This window comes from Bufo gargarizans, chromosome 1 (assembly GCF_014858855.1).
Source record: "Bufo gargarizans isolate SCDJY-AF-19 chromosome 1, ASM1485885v1, whole genome shotgun sequence".
Lineage (NCBI taxonomy): Eukaryota > Metazoa > Chordata > Amphibia > Anura > Bufonidae > Bufo > Bufo gargarizans.
Genome location: NC_058080.1, coordinates 302,578,118 through 302,595,496, shown reverse-complemented (window position 1 = coordinate 302,595,496; position 17,379 = coordinate 302,578,118). Strand labels below are relative to the sequence as shown.

The 17,379-nt window shown below is 42.6% G+C and overlaps 1 protein-coding gene across 1 annotated transcript in view; it reads left to right on the top strand.

The window, feature by feature from the left end:
* The window catches only part of PRKG2 (protein kinase cGMP-dependent 2), a 124,814-nt gene that overhangs the window by 15,156 nt on the left and 92,279 nt on the right, over window positions 1–17,379 (top strand). Inside the window, exons 3-5 of the mRNA XM_044279417.1 lie at window positions 14,363–14,476; window positions 15,083–15,188; window positions 16,850–16,913. Coding sequence (XP_044135352.1) covers window positions 14,363–14,476; window positions 15,083–15,188; window positions 16,850–16,913 — 284 coding nt within the window. The remainder of the gene's footprint in view (window positions 1–14,362; window positions 14,477–15,082; window positions 15,189–16,849; window positions 16,914–17,379) is intronic.

The following is a 17,379-nucleotide window of genomic DNA, read 5'->3' as shown; positions in this document are numbered from 1 at the left end:
AGAAACAGAATATGGACACAAATATTTCATTTATAGACTTGAGTTTGTCTTTCTACAATAGGAGCGTAAACAAAAGTAGCCATTTTAGAAGTGACGTATGAATAATCATCACACTTTTGATAATGACATCAGAATGTTACTTAAAGGGTAAAAAACGTTTCTATACACTCGTTTTGCACATAAACACGGTAAAAGTGTATTTTCAGACATTGATTTTGCATCCAATTCTATTGCGTTGGTTGTGAAATCCGATTCAGGATTTTTATGCATTTTTTTAAATAAAAACAATCCCCAATTATCCCCTTTTTGGGGGCAGATGCCTGCCACTGTTTATACACACATGGTTGTATTGGAAGAAGCAGTAGCTTGTTTTTAATTATCCCTTTTTGAGGGACAGAAACAGGTTTGATGTTGTTTTAAAGAAAGTATGTATTGTCATTGAAAGCGAAGAAACAAGGACTTGTTACAAAATCCTTAAAAAAAAATCCTTTTTTGGGGAGCAGTTTCAGGTTTGTTATACTGTGGTATGAAAGCACAATGAAATTCCAGAACTCACGATTTTGGTAGCTAAAATCTTCGTCTTTTATTCAGGCAGTAGACATATAGACAGGACATCCACCCACAAGTGCAGCAACCTTGACACGTTTCGAACAGTAGTTCTTAGTCGTAAGGTAGGGTTCCCAGCAGCAGCAGTACAATATGCAACATAGTGGACAAAGCAGGAGATGTGTGGCTGTGTAGGGGTAGTAGTAGCGGCATCAGCAGCACAGTATGGAACATGATGGGCAAGGCAGGGCATATGCTGCTATGTAGTTTCAGTAGTAGTAGCAGGGAAGCAACAGTACAGTATGTAACATGATGGACAGGCAGAAAGTGGCAATGGCATGTTTAGGCTGGTAATAATTATCCAATTCCCACTTTTAGCAATGGCAGATCTCTTCATTGGCACATTGGCATCAATTGGAGGTGTGTGAAAATCCTCATTGATCCATATCTAAATTATTTTCACAAATTTAATGTTTTCTACACTTGTGGAGGACAAATATAGATATGCTTTAGTATGATGATACCACCTGCCATGGTGAATACCAAGATATCTCTTACAGTACATTAGAGGGTGGACAAAACAGTACACTGGTGGCAAACTAGGCCAGTTCCTGTCCAATTTTGTGACTCAGAAGTCTATGGGGTCAGGGATCAGGGTATTTACCAGAGAAACAGCACTGTCCAGGTGAGACTAAACCTGGTCATGCATATTCATTTGATGATATGTGTCAGGTTGACCCAGCAGATGAAAAAATTGTTTCATCATGGTCAGCAAACTGTATTGGCTGCTGAGGGTCCTGCTCCTTCTGCTATTTATGAAAGCAGTAGTGTTTTCAGAGGAGGTGGAGCCTTGACTAGGTGTGAAGTGTAGGAACAGGAGCAAAACCAAACACTCTGCAATCATATACAGATTGTAAGTTTTACTAATGCTATATTTACTCTATAAGTGAATACCAGGCACTCAACACATACTGTATATTTTAATCAAAATAATATTTGATAGGACCCTACTCTATAATAACTTCTCTCACTGTGACAACAGACATTGGCAAGAGTATGCTTGGCTAATAGGCCAATTTTGCCTCTTTTTCAGAAGCAGGCAAAAATTCCCCATTTTCCTTTTACAGCTAGGGTATAAAAAGCACAGCTATCCAATAACCGTCCCTTTGTTTCATGCTAATGATAAGCATGTCTGCAGCCAACAAGCATCTTGCCATGCTCACAACTGTGTACAAGGATCGAGTTGTTTTAGTCTCAGCTTTGCACTACGATAGTTAGTCATGGCCAGCATAGTCATCATCATCATGCGTGCCATAATGTCAGTCTCATCCACTAGCCATGCCTGTGAAAACTTCATGTTCCCCTTCACCACCAACTCCTTCTCATTCTACTCAAGCCCTAGCTGCTGATCCTCAGAACAATACGTCAGGTACACTAGTTTGTGTTCAACTGAATTTATTTAATTAACTTTGATATATTTTTTGACAAAACTAGTGGTCAGATAGACTAAGTCCAGTACATTTTATGGTCACTGTGACGCGCAGGACAATACATCAGGAACAACAGTATGTGATCAATTGAATTTTTCAACATTAACTTGATGAATTATTTTTAGTATACATTTTTTCTTAATAAATAAAAATATATGGTACCTGTGATGCAGGACAAAACATTGGGTACACTAGTCTGTAATGAATGTAACTTTAAAATTATCTGACTTTTTTTTGTTTAACATATACAGTCAGTAACTGTGACACACACCAATATGATGTTAGGTACACTAGTCTGTCAACAACTGAATTATATTTAATAAACTTTGAAATCGTTTTTCATTTTTTTTAAGTCCACTACAACATACAGTGGATAACTGTGATGCACACCAAGACATCAAGTAGACTAGTCTGTGTTCAACAGAATTCTTTAACCACCTCAGCCCCCCTAGCTTAAACACCCTTAATGACCAGACCACTTTTTACAATTCTGCACTACACTACTTTCACCGTTTATTGCTCGGTCATGCAACTTACCACCCAAATGAATTTTACCTCCTTTTCTTCTCACTAATAGAGCTTTCATTTGGTGGTATTTCATTGCTGCTGACATTTTTACTTTTTTTGTTATTAATCAAAATTTACTGACATTTTTGCAATAAAATGACATTTTTCACTTTCAGTTGTAATTATTTTTTTTTAAAACATCTATATATAAATTTTTCTCTAAATTTATTGTTCTACATGTCTTTGATAAAAAAAATATTTGGGTAAAAAAAATGTTTTGGGTAAAAGTTATAGCGTTTACAAACTATGGTACAAAAATGTGAATTTCCGCTTTTTGAAGCAGCTCTGACTTTCTGAGCACCTGTCATGTTTCCTGAGGTTCTACAATGCCCAGACAGTAGAAAAACACCACAAATGACCCCATTTCGGAAAGTAGACACCCTAAGGTATTCACTGATGGGCATAATAAGTTCATAGAACTTTTTATTTTTTGTCACAAGTTAGCAGAAAATGATGATTTTTTTTTTCGTTACAAAGTCTCATATTCCACTAATTTGTGACAAAAAATAAAAACTTCAATGAACTCACTATGCCCATCACGAAATACCTTGGGGTGTCTTCTTTCCAAAATGGGGTCACTTGTGGGGTAGTTATACTGCCCTGGCATTTTAGGGGCCCTAATGCGTGAGAAGTAGTTTGAAATCAAAATGTGTAAAAAATGCACTGTGAAATCCTAAAGGTGCTCTTTGGAATGTGGGCCCCTTTGCCCACCTAGGCTGCAAAAAAGTGTCACACATGTGGTATCGTCATACTCAGAAGAAGTTGGGCAATGTGTTTTGGGACGTCATTTTACATATACCCATGCTAGCTGAGATAAATATCTCGGTCAAATGCCAACTTTGTATAAAAAAATGGGAAAAGTTGCCGAGATATTTCTCTCACCCAGCATGGGTATATGTAAAAAGACACCCCAAAACACATTGCCGAACTTCTCCTGAGTACGGCAATACCACATGTGTGACACTTTATTGCAGCCTAGGTGGGCAAAAGGGCCCACATTCCAAAGAGCACCTTTAGGATTTCACAGGGCATTTTTTACACATTTTGATTTCAAACTACTTCTCACGCATTAGGGCCCCTAAAATGCCAGGGCAGTATAACTACCCCACATGTGACCCCATTTTGGAAAGAATACACCCAAAGGTATTCCGTGAGGGGCATGGCGAGTTTTTAGATTTTTTTATTTTTTTGTCACAAGTTAGTGGAATATGAGACTTTGAAGGAAAAAATTAAAATAAATAAATCATCATTTTCCGCTAACTTGTGACAAAAAATAAAAATTCTAGGAACTCGCCATGCCCCTCACGGAATACCTTGGGGTGTCTTCTTTCCAAAATGGGGTCACTTGTGGGGTAGTTATACTGCCCTGGCATTTTAGGGGCCCTAATGCGTGAGAAGTAGTTTGAAATCAAAATGTGTAAAAAATGCCCTGTGAAATCCTAAAGGTGCTCTTTGGAATTTGTGCCCCTTTGCCCACCTAGGCTGCAAAAAAGTGTCACACATGTGGTATCGCCGTACTCAGGAGAAGTTGGGCAATGTGTTTTGGGGTGTCTTTTTACATATACCTATGCTGGGTGAGAGAAATATCTCGGCAAAAGACAACTTTTCCCATTTTTTTATACAAAGTTGGCATTTGACCAAGATATTTATCTCACCCAGCATGGGTATATGTAAAAAGACACCCCAAAACACATTGCCCTACTTCTCCTGAGTACGGCGATACCACATGTGTGACACTTTTTTGCAGCCTAGATGCGCAAAGGGGCCAAAATTCCTTTTAGGAGGGTATTTTTAGACATTTGGATTCCAGACTTCTTCTCAAGCTTTAGGGCCCCTAAAATGCCAGGGCAATATAAATACCCCACATGTGACCCCATTTTGAAAAGAAGACACCCCAAGGTATTCAATGAGGGGCATGGCGAGTTCATAGAAGATTTTTTTTGGGCACAAGTTAGCGGAATTTTTTATTTTTATTTTTTCTCAAAGTCTCCCTTTCAGCTAACTTGGGACAAAAATTTGGATTCCGTGAGGGGTATGGTGAGTTCATGTAAGATTTTATTTTTTGACACAAGTTAGTGGAATATGAGACTTTGTAAGAAAAAAAAAATCAATTTCCGCTAACTTGTGCCAAAAAAATGTGTAAATGGAGCCTTACAGGGGGTGATCAATGACAGGGGGGGTGATCAGGGAGTCTATATGGGGTGATCACCACCCTGTCATTGATCACCCCCCTGTAAGGCTCCATTCAGACGTCCGTATGTGTTTTGCGGATCCGCGGTGTCTGTGTTTTGCGGATACACGGATCCGCAAAACACATACGGACGTCTGAATGGAGCCTTACAGGGGCGTTATCAATGACAGGGGGGTGATCACCCCATATAGACTCCCTGATCACCCCCCGTCATTGATCACCCCCCTGTAAGGCTCCATTCAGAGGTCCGTATGTGTTTTGTGGATCCACGGATCCATGGATCGGATCCGCAAAACACATACGGACGTCTGAATGGAGCCTTACAGGGGGGTAATCAATGAAAGGGGGGTGATCAGGGAGTGTATATGGGGTGATCACCCCCCTGTCATTGATCACCCCCCCTGTAAGGCTCCATTCAGATGTCCGTATGTGTTTTGCAGATCCGATCCATGGATCCGTGGATCCGTAAAACACATACGAACGTCTGAATGGAGCCTTACAGGGGGGTGATCAATGACAGGGGGGTGATCAATGACAGGGGGGTGATCAGGGAGTCTATATAGGGTGATCACCCCCCTGTCATTGATCACCCCCCTGTAAGGCTCCATTCAGACGTCCGTATGTGTTTTGCGGATCCAATCCATGGATCCGTGGATCCGTAAAACACATACGGACGTCTGAATGGAGCCTTACAGGGGGGTGATCATCCCATATAGACTCCCTGATCACCCCCCTGTAAGGCTCAATTCAGACGTCCGTATGTGTTTTGCGGATCCGATCCGTGGATCCGCGGATCCGCAAAACACATACAGACGTCTGAATGGAGCCTTACAGGGGGGTGATCAATGACAGGGGGGGTGATCAATGACAGGGGGTGATCAGGGAGTCTATATGGGGTGATCACCCGCCTGTCATTGATCACCCCCCTGTAAGGCTCCAATCAGATGTCCGTATGTGTTTTGCGGATCCGATCCATGGATCCGTGGATCCGTAAAACACATACGGACGTCTGAATGGAGCCTTCCAGGGGGGTGATCAATGACAGGGGGGTGATCAGGGAGTCTATATGGGGTGATAAGGGGTTAATAAGGGGTTAATAAGTGACGGGGGGGTGTAGTGTAGTGTGGTGCTTGGTGCTACTTATTACAGAGCTGCCTGTGTCCTCTGGTGGTCGATCCAAGCAAAAGGGACCACCAGAGGACCAGGTGCAATGAGCAGGACACTGGGTCAGTGGGGTTGCTATGCAGTGAGTCAGTTTTATATGTGTATAAGTTCGTGACACCAGTTGCAGCTTGCGCAGGTACTGTAGCAGGGCCCTTTAAGATGTTATAGCACAAATAACAGGTGAGGAATGCCAGAGGGGGATAATGTCTCTATGCAGTGTCAACGGTGTCTCCTACCTTGGTACAGCCGGACTCCTGTATCCTGGCTCACATGCAACAAATTGAGTGTTGTTAATAGGAGTTTTGATGAAATAATTGAGATGCAGTCTGAGAATAAAGTCCAACTTGTCTTTACTTAATGCAGCTTTGATCCATACAAGTTAACAGCGATAGTCTTGAGTCCCAGCAGGTTTTGGCAATATGTGGCAGGAATTTATATCTATTCTACATCTGGTACATACGCCTATAGATCTGGCAGGTATTAGTCTTCTGCTCTGTCTGTATTCTGCTTAGTATGGGCCTGACTAGCTGAGAAGGTACTTATCTTCTCCTGGTCTTGGGATCTGTACTCACAGGACAGCTCGCAGGGTATGGTGTCTTCTTCCTGGAGATCTATTGTTCTGTGGATGCTGCTTCTCTGGTCGTCCAGCTGAGGTAGATGACTCAGGCTGGGAAGATGGATCCTGAACCTCAGCCGAGGTTGGATCCAGGGTTGGGATCCCTTGTTTCTGGGAGCTCCTACCAACACAACCTACCCAAACAGGGGTGGCTGTTACACTACCTAGACTTCCTACTCCTCCTCATGATCCAGGACATGGGAACGTCCCACTTCTGCTCATACAGGGGAGCCTAGAATGGAATGGACTATTCCGGTCTAGATATACTAAACTGTCCTATAGACTGCCTATATATATTGCCGCCACCTACTGGTGTACATGAATAATTACAGCAATTTACATAAAACAGTCATAGGAACTACAGATAATGCAAATGTAATGTCAGATTACACAAGATGATAACACATTTACACTTTAACATCATGTAGCAGGGTGACAGAGTTTTAGTGACATACTCTGGGATGTTACATACCTCGTTACTTTAAGATAAGCCGTCCTCGGCGCAAGATAGGCGGGTGAGGAATAAGCTCTGGGTACCCAATATAATACAATGTGCTGCATGAATTACATATAATGACAAACAAAGACAAGACATTTAACGGTTTCCTCGAGGTTTCTGCCAGCTAGAATAAGGTGTCCAACACACAGTTTCCTTATCTTGGTATAACCAGGTAACCTAACACTGCACAAAGCATGCATCACTGACTGACTTTTGGGGTATCGTCCACCAATATCAAAGAAAGCATGGGGGTGTCTTTACTCCGTAATCCCACCATTGTGTAATGCAAAGCCCGCAAACAGAAGGGTGGCTTTATCTTGTATTCCCTTCCCTGCACCATAGCCTGAAGAAATTTGGCTTGTAGCACGATCACTATGATGTGTATGAGGAAGCTAAGTAGTGGCTCTAAGGTTTGAGGCGCCTTACCTTAGGCAAAAGGCTCAGAAGGGGAGGTATTTGTCGTCTCCATGTCTTCTGGCTAGTCACAGGAGGAGGGTATTTAATCCCGTGCGCTCCTGGAAATGAGACACCTCCGGATGGGAACAATCCGGAACATAAAACAAGCGGGAAGGAGCAGCCTAGGGCTTCTAATGATTCCCGAAGCAGCAGGCGTACCTGTGTAACTGGATCTGCCTGGACTTACCACTTGGTCCTACCCTGGGTACCTTTGGGTATATATCACCGGGTGTAGGCCATTAGTATACAACGTCCCTATGATGACAGTCCGTACAAGGGGGGAGAGAACAAGAGCTATAAAAGAGGCATACTTAAGTAAGTTGCTACAATTTTTGTTAAGTGCAATGGCAAGTGCAATCATGGTAGATAGTACATAAATTCGCATTGTGGCACCTAGAAGGAAAATACACACAATGGGCAGGTTATCTTACATGTTGCATAACATTTGTAAACTAGTTACAATAGCATAAATTATTAAATAGCATGACAATTATATGCAAGCTTTTATGTTGCAATAAAACATTTTATAAACTAGTGCAAATTTATTAGTGCAAATATTAATGTCAGGTGAGGCTCAACAATAACTTGAGTCCTTTTTTTCCTGAAAGTGCTTAAATTGTAGAGTCCTCTGGAATCTAGTAAACGTTCCTTGCAATCCACAGGGCAAAGGAGTAAATTGTAATCCAAAGGGTTAAAAGTCAATTGTAATCCAAGGGTTAAAAGTCAATATAATGATAGCAGCAAAGGCTATCAAGTAACCTGAGAAAGGGGATAAAACGGTTAACTTGGAGATGAAGGGGTTAAAGTGCTGGTGGGGGGAGTCCTTACTGACATGACCATCTGGATGAGGACAAACACTGGCAACCTGGAACAAAATGGTTAAAACACACTAAAACTGCCAAACAGGTCCTCACCCGTCAAGCAATCAGTCCATGGAGTGGCTCCCAAACAATGTCACTGATGTTAGATTTTTTTCTGTAGTGGGGACACCTTACAGGTAGGTGTCCAGCTCCTCGTCACTACTGGAGCTGCTGAACCTCATCAGAGGTAACTCCTGCCTCTCATGGTAGCACAGGGTAGCGTTGGTAGTAGTATGCCACCGCCCTCTACCAGTGACAGTGGGGATTGCGCAGACAGCCTGGACAAAGCTGCAGTGACACGCTGCAAACCGGGATCCACGGCCGGTGCAGGGAGTGGCAGAACTTCTGGCTGCAGTGGCTCTGGGAGAGCTGGAATATTGGGCAGTGGCTGTTGCGGCTGCTTCCAAGGGAGCACATAGGGAGGCATGAAACATGGCTGCACCTTGGGGTTGAATGTCAGGACACTGTTATTTATTTGCCCTACCTTCAGGGTTGGTGGCGGTGACAAGTCTGGTATCAAAGGTGCAGGGGCAGGTTGCGCCTTTTCTCTGAATAGCAGACAGCCATCCGGAGTTTCTTGTAGACACCGGGTCCTGCCCGCAGAGACTGGATCCTCCTGCCAGGTCTCTGGGGTGACGGCAGGGGAGAGTGGCTTCTGCAGTAGGGTGACTCCAGCAGCAAAGAGTCCTTGCATGGACCTCATGGGGGTATATTCCACCTGATCCCCCACATATAGATTATGCCTTTCCTGGGGCAGATAGTGGCGTTTCACGGACCAGCGGCCCACAAATACCTGAGTCCCGGAATAATTGTCCTGAAGGAACCCCACTCCTCTCTCCACCGAGAACCATAGGACGGTTCCGGTCCTCCTGGCCAACCTGGGGTCTCCTGGTTGGGGATCATCAATTACCTGCTTCACCCATTCCTGACCGCCGACTTGTATTCCCATGCGGTCTGGGCGAAAGCAGTGATCTCATGTGGGACATCTGGGTTCAAGCTGCAGAGCTTCTCATAGCTGGGCGGCGGAGTGGAATCTCCAGCCGCCTCCGCCGCACCAGGATGCACAGACAGCGGTGCAGGTTGGGGTCCGGTGACGTTGGCGGGTGTCGCGGGACACGGTGCAGGCCTGGGCCTGACGGCAGGTATCGGGGTCTCTGGACGTGGCAGTGAGGTGGACACGGACCGGGCTTGGGCCTCAGGGAGCAGGGTTGCTCCTACCTGTTGTCGCGGCCGGACGGCATGTTCCGGTGTCCCCTGATCACGATCCTACAGCTCCATCTTCGTCTGAGCCGCAGACTGGATGCTGGTGTCAGTAACGACGGCCCCTGCGGTGGATGGCTCGACGTCCACTTCCATTCCGGTGGGCACATCTTCTTCCGCGGTGGCACTTGAGTCGGCGGAGGGATCCACAGCCTCCGGGAACTTGCACAGCTCTTGACTCTCCACATCAGAGATCGGGGCTTCAGCGGCGGCCTTCTCCGACTCCTCTGGGATGCTGGACAGGGCAGGTGATGCTGGATCCACTGCCTCCGGCCTGGTACCAACGATCGATGGTCCACGTCTCTGTAATAGTTGGGCGACCTGGATCTCCAGCGGCTGTTCTGGGTACACAGGCTCATGGAGGGCGGCCTCTATTTTTCCCGCTCCTGAAGGGGCGTATTCGACATCTTTGCGCCTTTCTGTAGGGGGTGTTACTAGATTTTCCCACTTTTAGGGGGCGTATTCCTCATTTTCACGCTCTTGAGAGGGCGTTCCTTTATTCCTTTGTTTATGGGCATGGAGATGAAGCGCTATCTTAAAACGAGTATGGCGAATTTCCACATTGTCGAATTAACTCCTTGAATGCTGTAGCGCACGTTTAGCGCTTTCTTGGCACAACAATACAATTAAGAAAGTCACTTTTTAGCGATCTTTGCACAATCTTCAGCCCTTACTTTTATACTGTGAAACATGCGATTTAAGTCCGTTTTTTGCGCACAATTAGATGCGGTTCTGTTGTTAGGGATGGACACACAATACAATCCGATCCTGTTCGTGACGCCACTTGATGCAATGAGCAGGACACTGGGTCAGTGGGGTTGCTATGCAGTGGGTCAGTTTTATATATGTATAAGTTCGTGACACCAGTTGCAGCTTGCGCAGGTACTGTAGCAGGGCCCTTTAAGATGTTATAGCACAAATACCAGGTGAGGAATGCCAGAGGGGGATAATGTCTCTATGCAGTGTCAACGGTGTCTCCTACCTTGGTATGTCTGGACTCCTGTATCCTGGCTCACATGCAACAAATTGAGTGTTGTTAATAGGAGTTTTGATGAAATAATTGAGATCCAGTCTGAGAATAAAGTCCAACTTGTCTTTACTTAAGCAGGTTTGATCCATACAAGGTAACAGCGATAGTCTTGGGTCCCAGCAGGTTTTGGCAATATGTGGCAGGAATTTATATTTATTCTGCATCTGGTACATACGCCTATAGATCTGGCAGGTATTAGTCTTCTGCTCTGTCTGTATTCTGCTTAGTATGGGCCTGACTAGCTGAGGAGGTACTTATCTTCTCCTGGTCTTGGGATCTGTACTCACAGGACAGCTCGCAGGGTATGGTGTCTTCTTCCTGGAGATCTATTGTTCTGTGGATGCTGCTTCTCTGGTCGTCCAGCTGAGGTAGATGACTCAGGCTGGGAAGATGGATCCTGAACCTCAGCCGAGGTTGGATCCAGGGTTGGGATCCCTTGTTTCTGGGAGCTCCTTCCAACACAACCTACCCCAACAGGGGTGGCTGGTACACTACCTAGACTTCCTACTCCTCTTCATGATACAGGACATGGGAACGTCCCACTTCTGCTCATACAGGGGAGCCTAGATTGGAATGGACTATTCCGGTCTAGATATACTAAACTGTCCTATAGACTGCCTATATATTGCCGCCACCTACTGGTGTACATGAATAATTACAGCAATTTACATAAAACAGTCATAGGAACTCCAGATAATGCAAATGTAATGTCAGATTACACAAGATGATAACACATTTACACTTTAACATCATGTAGCAGGGTGACAGAGTTTTAGTGACATACTCTGGGATGTTACACAGGTAGCAGGTATATTAGACTCTGTTATCAAAACAGCGTCTAATATACCTGTTAGGGGTTAAAAAAATCGCATCTACAGCCTGCCAGCGAACGATCGCCCCTGGCAGGCTGTAGATCCACTCGCTTACCTGCCGATCGTGTGAACGCGCGCCTGTGTGCGCGTGTTCACAGGAAGTCTCGCGTCTCGCAATATGACGCGTAGACGCGTGACTCTGCCTGAGACAGCCGCCTCCGGACCGCGATCCTGCGTTAGGCGGTCCGGAGGCGGTTAAAGGGCATCTGTCAGCAGATTTGCACCTATGAAACTGGCTGACTTGTTACATGTGCGCTTGGCAGCTGAAGACATCTATGTTGGTCCCATGTTCATATGTGCCTGCATTGTTGAAAAAAAAATTATGTTTTACTATTATATCCAAATGAGCCTAAAGGCTCTGTGCACTCTGCAAATGCTGTGTCCTCTGCACTTTGGTTGAGTGGGCCAGGCAGTGTTAACGTGATCACTCCTCGCCTTGACTTCTCCTACAGTCATTGAAAGCGGAGAGGGTGCAGCAGTCGCAGAGAGAACAGAACCTCTAGGTGTAATGGCCTCCATTGCTCCTAGAAGCTGATTTGCATATATTAAAACATTTCTCTCAGCGATGCAGGCACATATGAACATGGGACCAACACAGATGTCTTCAGCTTCCAAGCGCACATGTAACAGGTCAGCCAGTTTCATAGGTACAAATCTGCTGACAGATGCCCTTTAATAGGACTAGGGAGCTATATGTAATCCTATTTTTTTTTTTCAAAGTTCAAATATGTAAATAATGTGTAATGAATGAGAGGAGACAAAAAAAGATTCCCATTATACAGTCCTGATCAAAATTTTAAGACCACTTGAAAAATGGCAAAAAAATCATATTTAGCATGGCTGGATCTTAATAAGGTTCCAAGTAGAGCTTCAACATGCAACAAGAAGAAATGGGAGTAAGACAAAACATTTTTTGAGCATTCAATTTAATGAAAACAACAAATAAACTGAAACAGTCTGTTTTTCAGCTGATCAAAAGTTTAGGCCCACACCTCAAAAAAAAAACTAAACCCCCAAAACAGAAATCTAACTTCCAAACATGAACTCAGTACTGAGTAGCTCCGTAATTATTGTTTATCATATGCAAAATTCGTTTCGCCATGCTTGATGCAAGCGTTTCCATGAGGTGAGTGGGAACATTTCTCCAAGTGGTAAAGACGGACGCACGAAGGCCATCTACTGTCTGGAACTGTTGTACATTTTTGTAAACTTCTCTTGCCATCCATCCCCAAAGATTCTCAATTGGATTTAGATCAGGGGAACACGCAGGATGGGCCAAAAGAGTGATGTTATTCTCTTGGAAGAAGTCCCTTGTCCTGCGGGCATTGTGTACTGTAGCGTTGTCCTGTTGAAAAACCCAGTTGTTACCACACAGACGAGGGCCCTCAGTCATGAGGAATGCTCTCTGCAACATCTGGACATAGCCAGCGGCCGTTTGACGCCCCTGCACTTCCTGAAGCTCCATTGTTTGACTGAAGGAAAAAGCACCCCAGACCATTATGGCGCCCCCTCCACTGTGGTGCATAAAAAACATCTCAGGTGGGATCTGCTTGTCATGCCAGTAATGTTGGAAACCATCAGGACCATCAAGGTTACATTTTTTCTCATCAGAGAATATTCTTTTTTCCACCTTTGAATGCCCCATGTTTGGTGCTCTCTAGCAAAGTCCAAACGAGTAGTTCTGTAGCGTTCAAGGAGACGAGGTCTTTGAAGACATTTTTTGTTTTTGAAGCCCTTCAGTCTCAGATGCTGTCTGATGGTTATGGGGCTGCAGTCTGCACCAGTAAGGGCCTTAATTTGGGTCAAGGATCGTCCAGTGTCTTGACGGACAGCCAATTGGATCCTCCGGCTCAGTGCTGATGACATTTTTTTGGGTCTTCCACTTGACTTTTTTGTTCCATAACCCTCAGGATCATTTAAGAAATTCCAAATGACTGTCTTACTGCGTCCCACCTCAGCAGCGATGGCGTGCTGTGAGAGACCCTGCTTATGCAGTTCAACAACCCGATCGCATTAAAAAAGGGAGAGTTTTTTTGCCTTTGCCATCACAACGTGTGACTACCTGACAGAAAATGACAATTAATCCACATCTTTGCACAGATTTGGCATGTGGTCCTAAAATTTGGATCAGCTGAAAAACAGCCTTTTTCAGTTTAATCGTTATTTTCAATTAATTGAATGCTCAAAAAATGTTTTGTCTCACTCTCATTTCTTCTAGTTGCATGTTGAAGCTCTACTTGGAACCTTGTTCAGATCCTACAATGTAAAATAAGATTTTTAGCCATTTTTCAAGTGGTCTTAAACTTTTGATCAGGACTGTATCAGAAAGTATAACCTGTGTCATGATGATATTTGGATATAGTTCAAGTAACTGGGGCTGCCCTAAACAGCTGATCGATGGGGGTGCTAAGTCACAGACTCCCACGATCCTATATTGATAACCTATCCTGAGAATAGGTTATCAATATCTGCAGCCCAGACAGCCCCTTTAAATATACACTACTAAGTGGAAGTGTCTGGAAGTGATCGCCATCATAAATACAAATAGGTTGTACAAGTAGAGCTCATGCTACAGAAAACAAAACCTGGTGTCATACGAATAAAGAGATAGCATTTTAAAGAGATAGTTAAACAATAATAAAGTAGGTTCTAGTGCATGGTACAGCACAGTATACAGTAGTATAATACAGTGTGGTATAATATACAGTATAGTAGACCAATTGTAGGAAACCATGTCAAGTTGTCTTAACATGTTTCTCAGAGTTTTCCAACATGATTACATGGGTGTCTTAAAAATGTTGTTTTTTCCAGAGGGTAAAACCGAAGTTTTCCAGCAGAACAAGCTTCTAGCTTCCATCCCAGTGTGGACAACCTTTGGAGAGTTAGCAATACTTTATAACTGCACAAGAACAGCCTCAGTAAAAGGTACATTGTAAGCCTGTTAAACATTGCCAGAAAATGTCACAAAAACATTTTTAAATCTAACCATTCTCAATAGTTTGGTCTGTCTTCAGAATTTGACCAGAGTGTACTATGTTTGCGCTAGGCATTGTGATACCGTAATCTAGTGGCTCTGTATGCCAAGTTGAGCTGAAGTAAACTTATGTCAGGAAGTCAGATGAAGCGAATGAAATCAAAAAGTTAGATAGATGGAAGCTGTGTACATTAATTTCTTTAGCGCTCCCATATTTAGAACAGTAAGGCAGATTTTTATCTGCATTCTCCATCTTTCCTCCAGCATCTCAATGACACTGATTGCAGTCCCTTTAATGTCTTTCCCTAAAGTCATCATCAGTGATATAATACAGTTATTGATAGGCATAAGGTGTCGTGAAAAGACCTAAAGTCCCAAGATGATTGAGTTATTAATTCTGCTATTAATTCTGACAATGAAAAATTATAATTGGCAAGGTTCCAAAGAAAATATTGCTCATGTTAAGAAACTTGTCAAAATGTGTACATTTTTATAACTTTAGAAAAGTTCAATTTAACATCAACAGTTTTTATTGATTTTATTATTTTTATCCAAAGCGATCACTAATGTCAGGACATGGACCCTTGACCGAGAAGTGTTTCAAAATATAATGAGAAAGACTGCCCAGACAAGACATGAGGAGTATCAGAATTTTTTGAGAAGGTAAATGTTATTTGACCTTTGTTGAGAATCTAAGTACATTAGATGTTCTACAGTTGAACACTATTGAAGGACTTGAAGAGGTCCTCTCCCTCAACAACACAGCGTTAAATGAGAGATGACATGTTCTAACTAGTGTTGGGGCGTGAATATTCGAATTGTGAATTTTTATTGCGAATATCGCAACTTCAAGAATTCGAGAAGATGTAGAATACTGTATAGTGCTATATATTTGTATTCTCGAATATTCTAGACTTTTTTTTCATCAGTAACCTCCCTTCTTGCTTGTGGGCCAATGAGAAGGCTGCAATGTCTTTGTCTGAGCTTAGCAACATCCCTAGCAACCAATAGGAAAGTTGCCTACCCCTTACTATATAAGAACCTCCCCAGCAGCCATTTTCATTGCTGTGCTCTGTGCTTTCCACACTGCATTAGATAGATAGTTAGATAGCTTATATATATAATACAGATAGTTAGTGGGAGATAGTCAGTGTAGGTTATATCCTGATATAATGTAGCTGGTAGGTACCAGTGCAGGGTGTTAGGTAGTGTGATAGGTTCTGCTGTCCATACATACATACATACATACATAGCGCTGTGATGTCACAAGTTCACAACAATACATAGTGCACCAATCACTAATATGTAGTTAGACCTGCTAAAATGTGAAGTTGGACGTATTGCGCAAAAATATGCGCGTCATTAATTGCTGATTTGCGCAATTGCGAATATATTGGAGCGCTCTATCTGCATATAAAGCTATTGTAATGTTCTGCCGTGCCAACCATTTTCTCCAGTCTCAGGAAACTTCTAGCAGCTTGAAAAATGTAGCAACAGTGACCCACGCCTGTATTGCACGCGCATTACGCGAATATTACATTGGCGATTTTTGCAATCAAGAAAATAATCACGAATTTTCAAATGTGCAAATATATGACGAATATTCGCCCAAATATTTTCAGAATATTGCGAATTCGAATATTGCCCCTGCCTATCATCACTAATTCTAACTTCTACCAATTTGCTTTCTCACTTATTGACGTGATAGCATTCCATATCTGACTAGTATATACTGCCTAACAACCACTGCTTTTTCAAAAGGATTGTGACGTGGCACCTTCCTAGCAACCAGCTACCTGAAAGAGTATTCATATTACAGTAGAATTTCCATTGACATTAGGTTAGAGATGAGTTTTTTTTTCCATGGTATCTAGGTGACAGATACAGGGTTCAAAACACAGATATAGATAGAGCAATGCTTCTATGGTGAAACATCTTTTTACATATTGAGCCTGATGGAACATGCCACAATTTCTTTATATCAGATATCTACAGAAAAACCTTGAGAACTTACTTAGAGACCTACAGCGGTATAATAGAGGCCACAGGGACCTCTATGGTAACCCTATTATGGCTTCCTACACAACAGAGCTGTAATATGGCCATATGTTAATTTGAGTGAGATTTGTTCTTGCGCATACAGTAATACAGGAAGTCTGGAACGGAACGTGTAGTATATCAGTTCAGTTGAGGGAGATTTACATATATTGTATGCATTTTATTTTGCACATGGTGTGGGTATGCAGAATACTTCCTTGACGTAGATGCTGTTTTTGGTAAATGCATAATAAATTATGCTTAAATTAATGTCTCTTTTTCCAAAGTGTATTTTTGCTGAAGAAGCTTCCAGAAGACAAGTTGATGAAGATCGCAGACTGTTTGGAACTGGTAAGGCTATATAAAACAGACAGAAGTTTATATTAATAGTATGGCTTGAGCTTTCTTACCTGACGGCATAAACAGGTGGCATACTTGTCAATAGTACAAAAAAACAACAACAGGGACACAATGTCACTTAGCACTTGTGTGTCCCTTTTGTGAAAGGCTGAAATGTGTTAAAATTCTATATATATTTTTACATACTGTATATTTTTATATATTTTATATACAGTGTATCATTTAAAAATATATATAAATAATATTTAATTAACTGTTATATTATAATCTAAAAAATAATTAGGTTTCTTGGAACTTTCAAAGGATATAATTAGACAAAAAGCTTAATCAGAAAAAATATAATGTAAGTCTGATAGAGAATAAGGGACACATGAACACGAATCTCATGCTTGGAGCATGTTTAACATGAGTCACGATCATTCACAAATGAATGCTTGTCATTTTTTTTTACATTTTT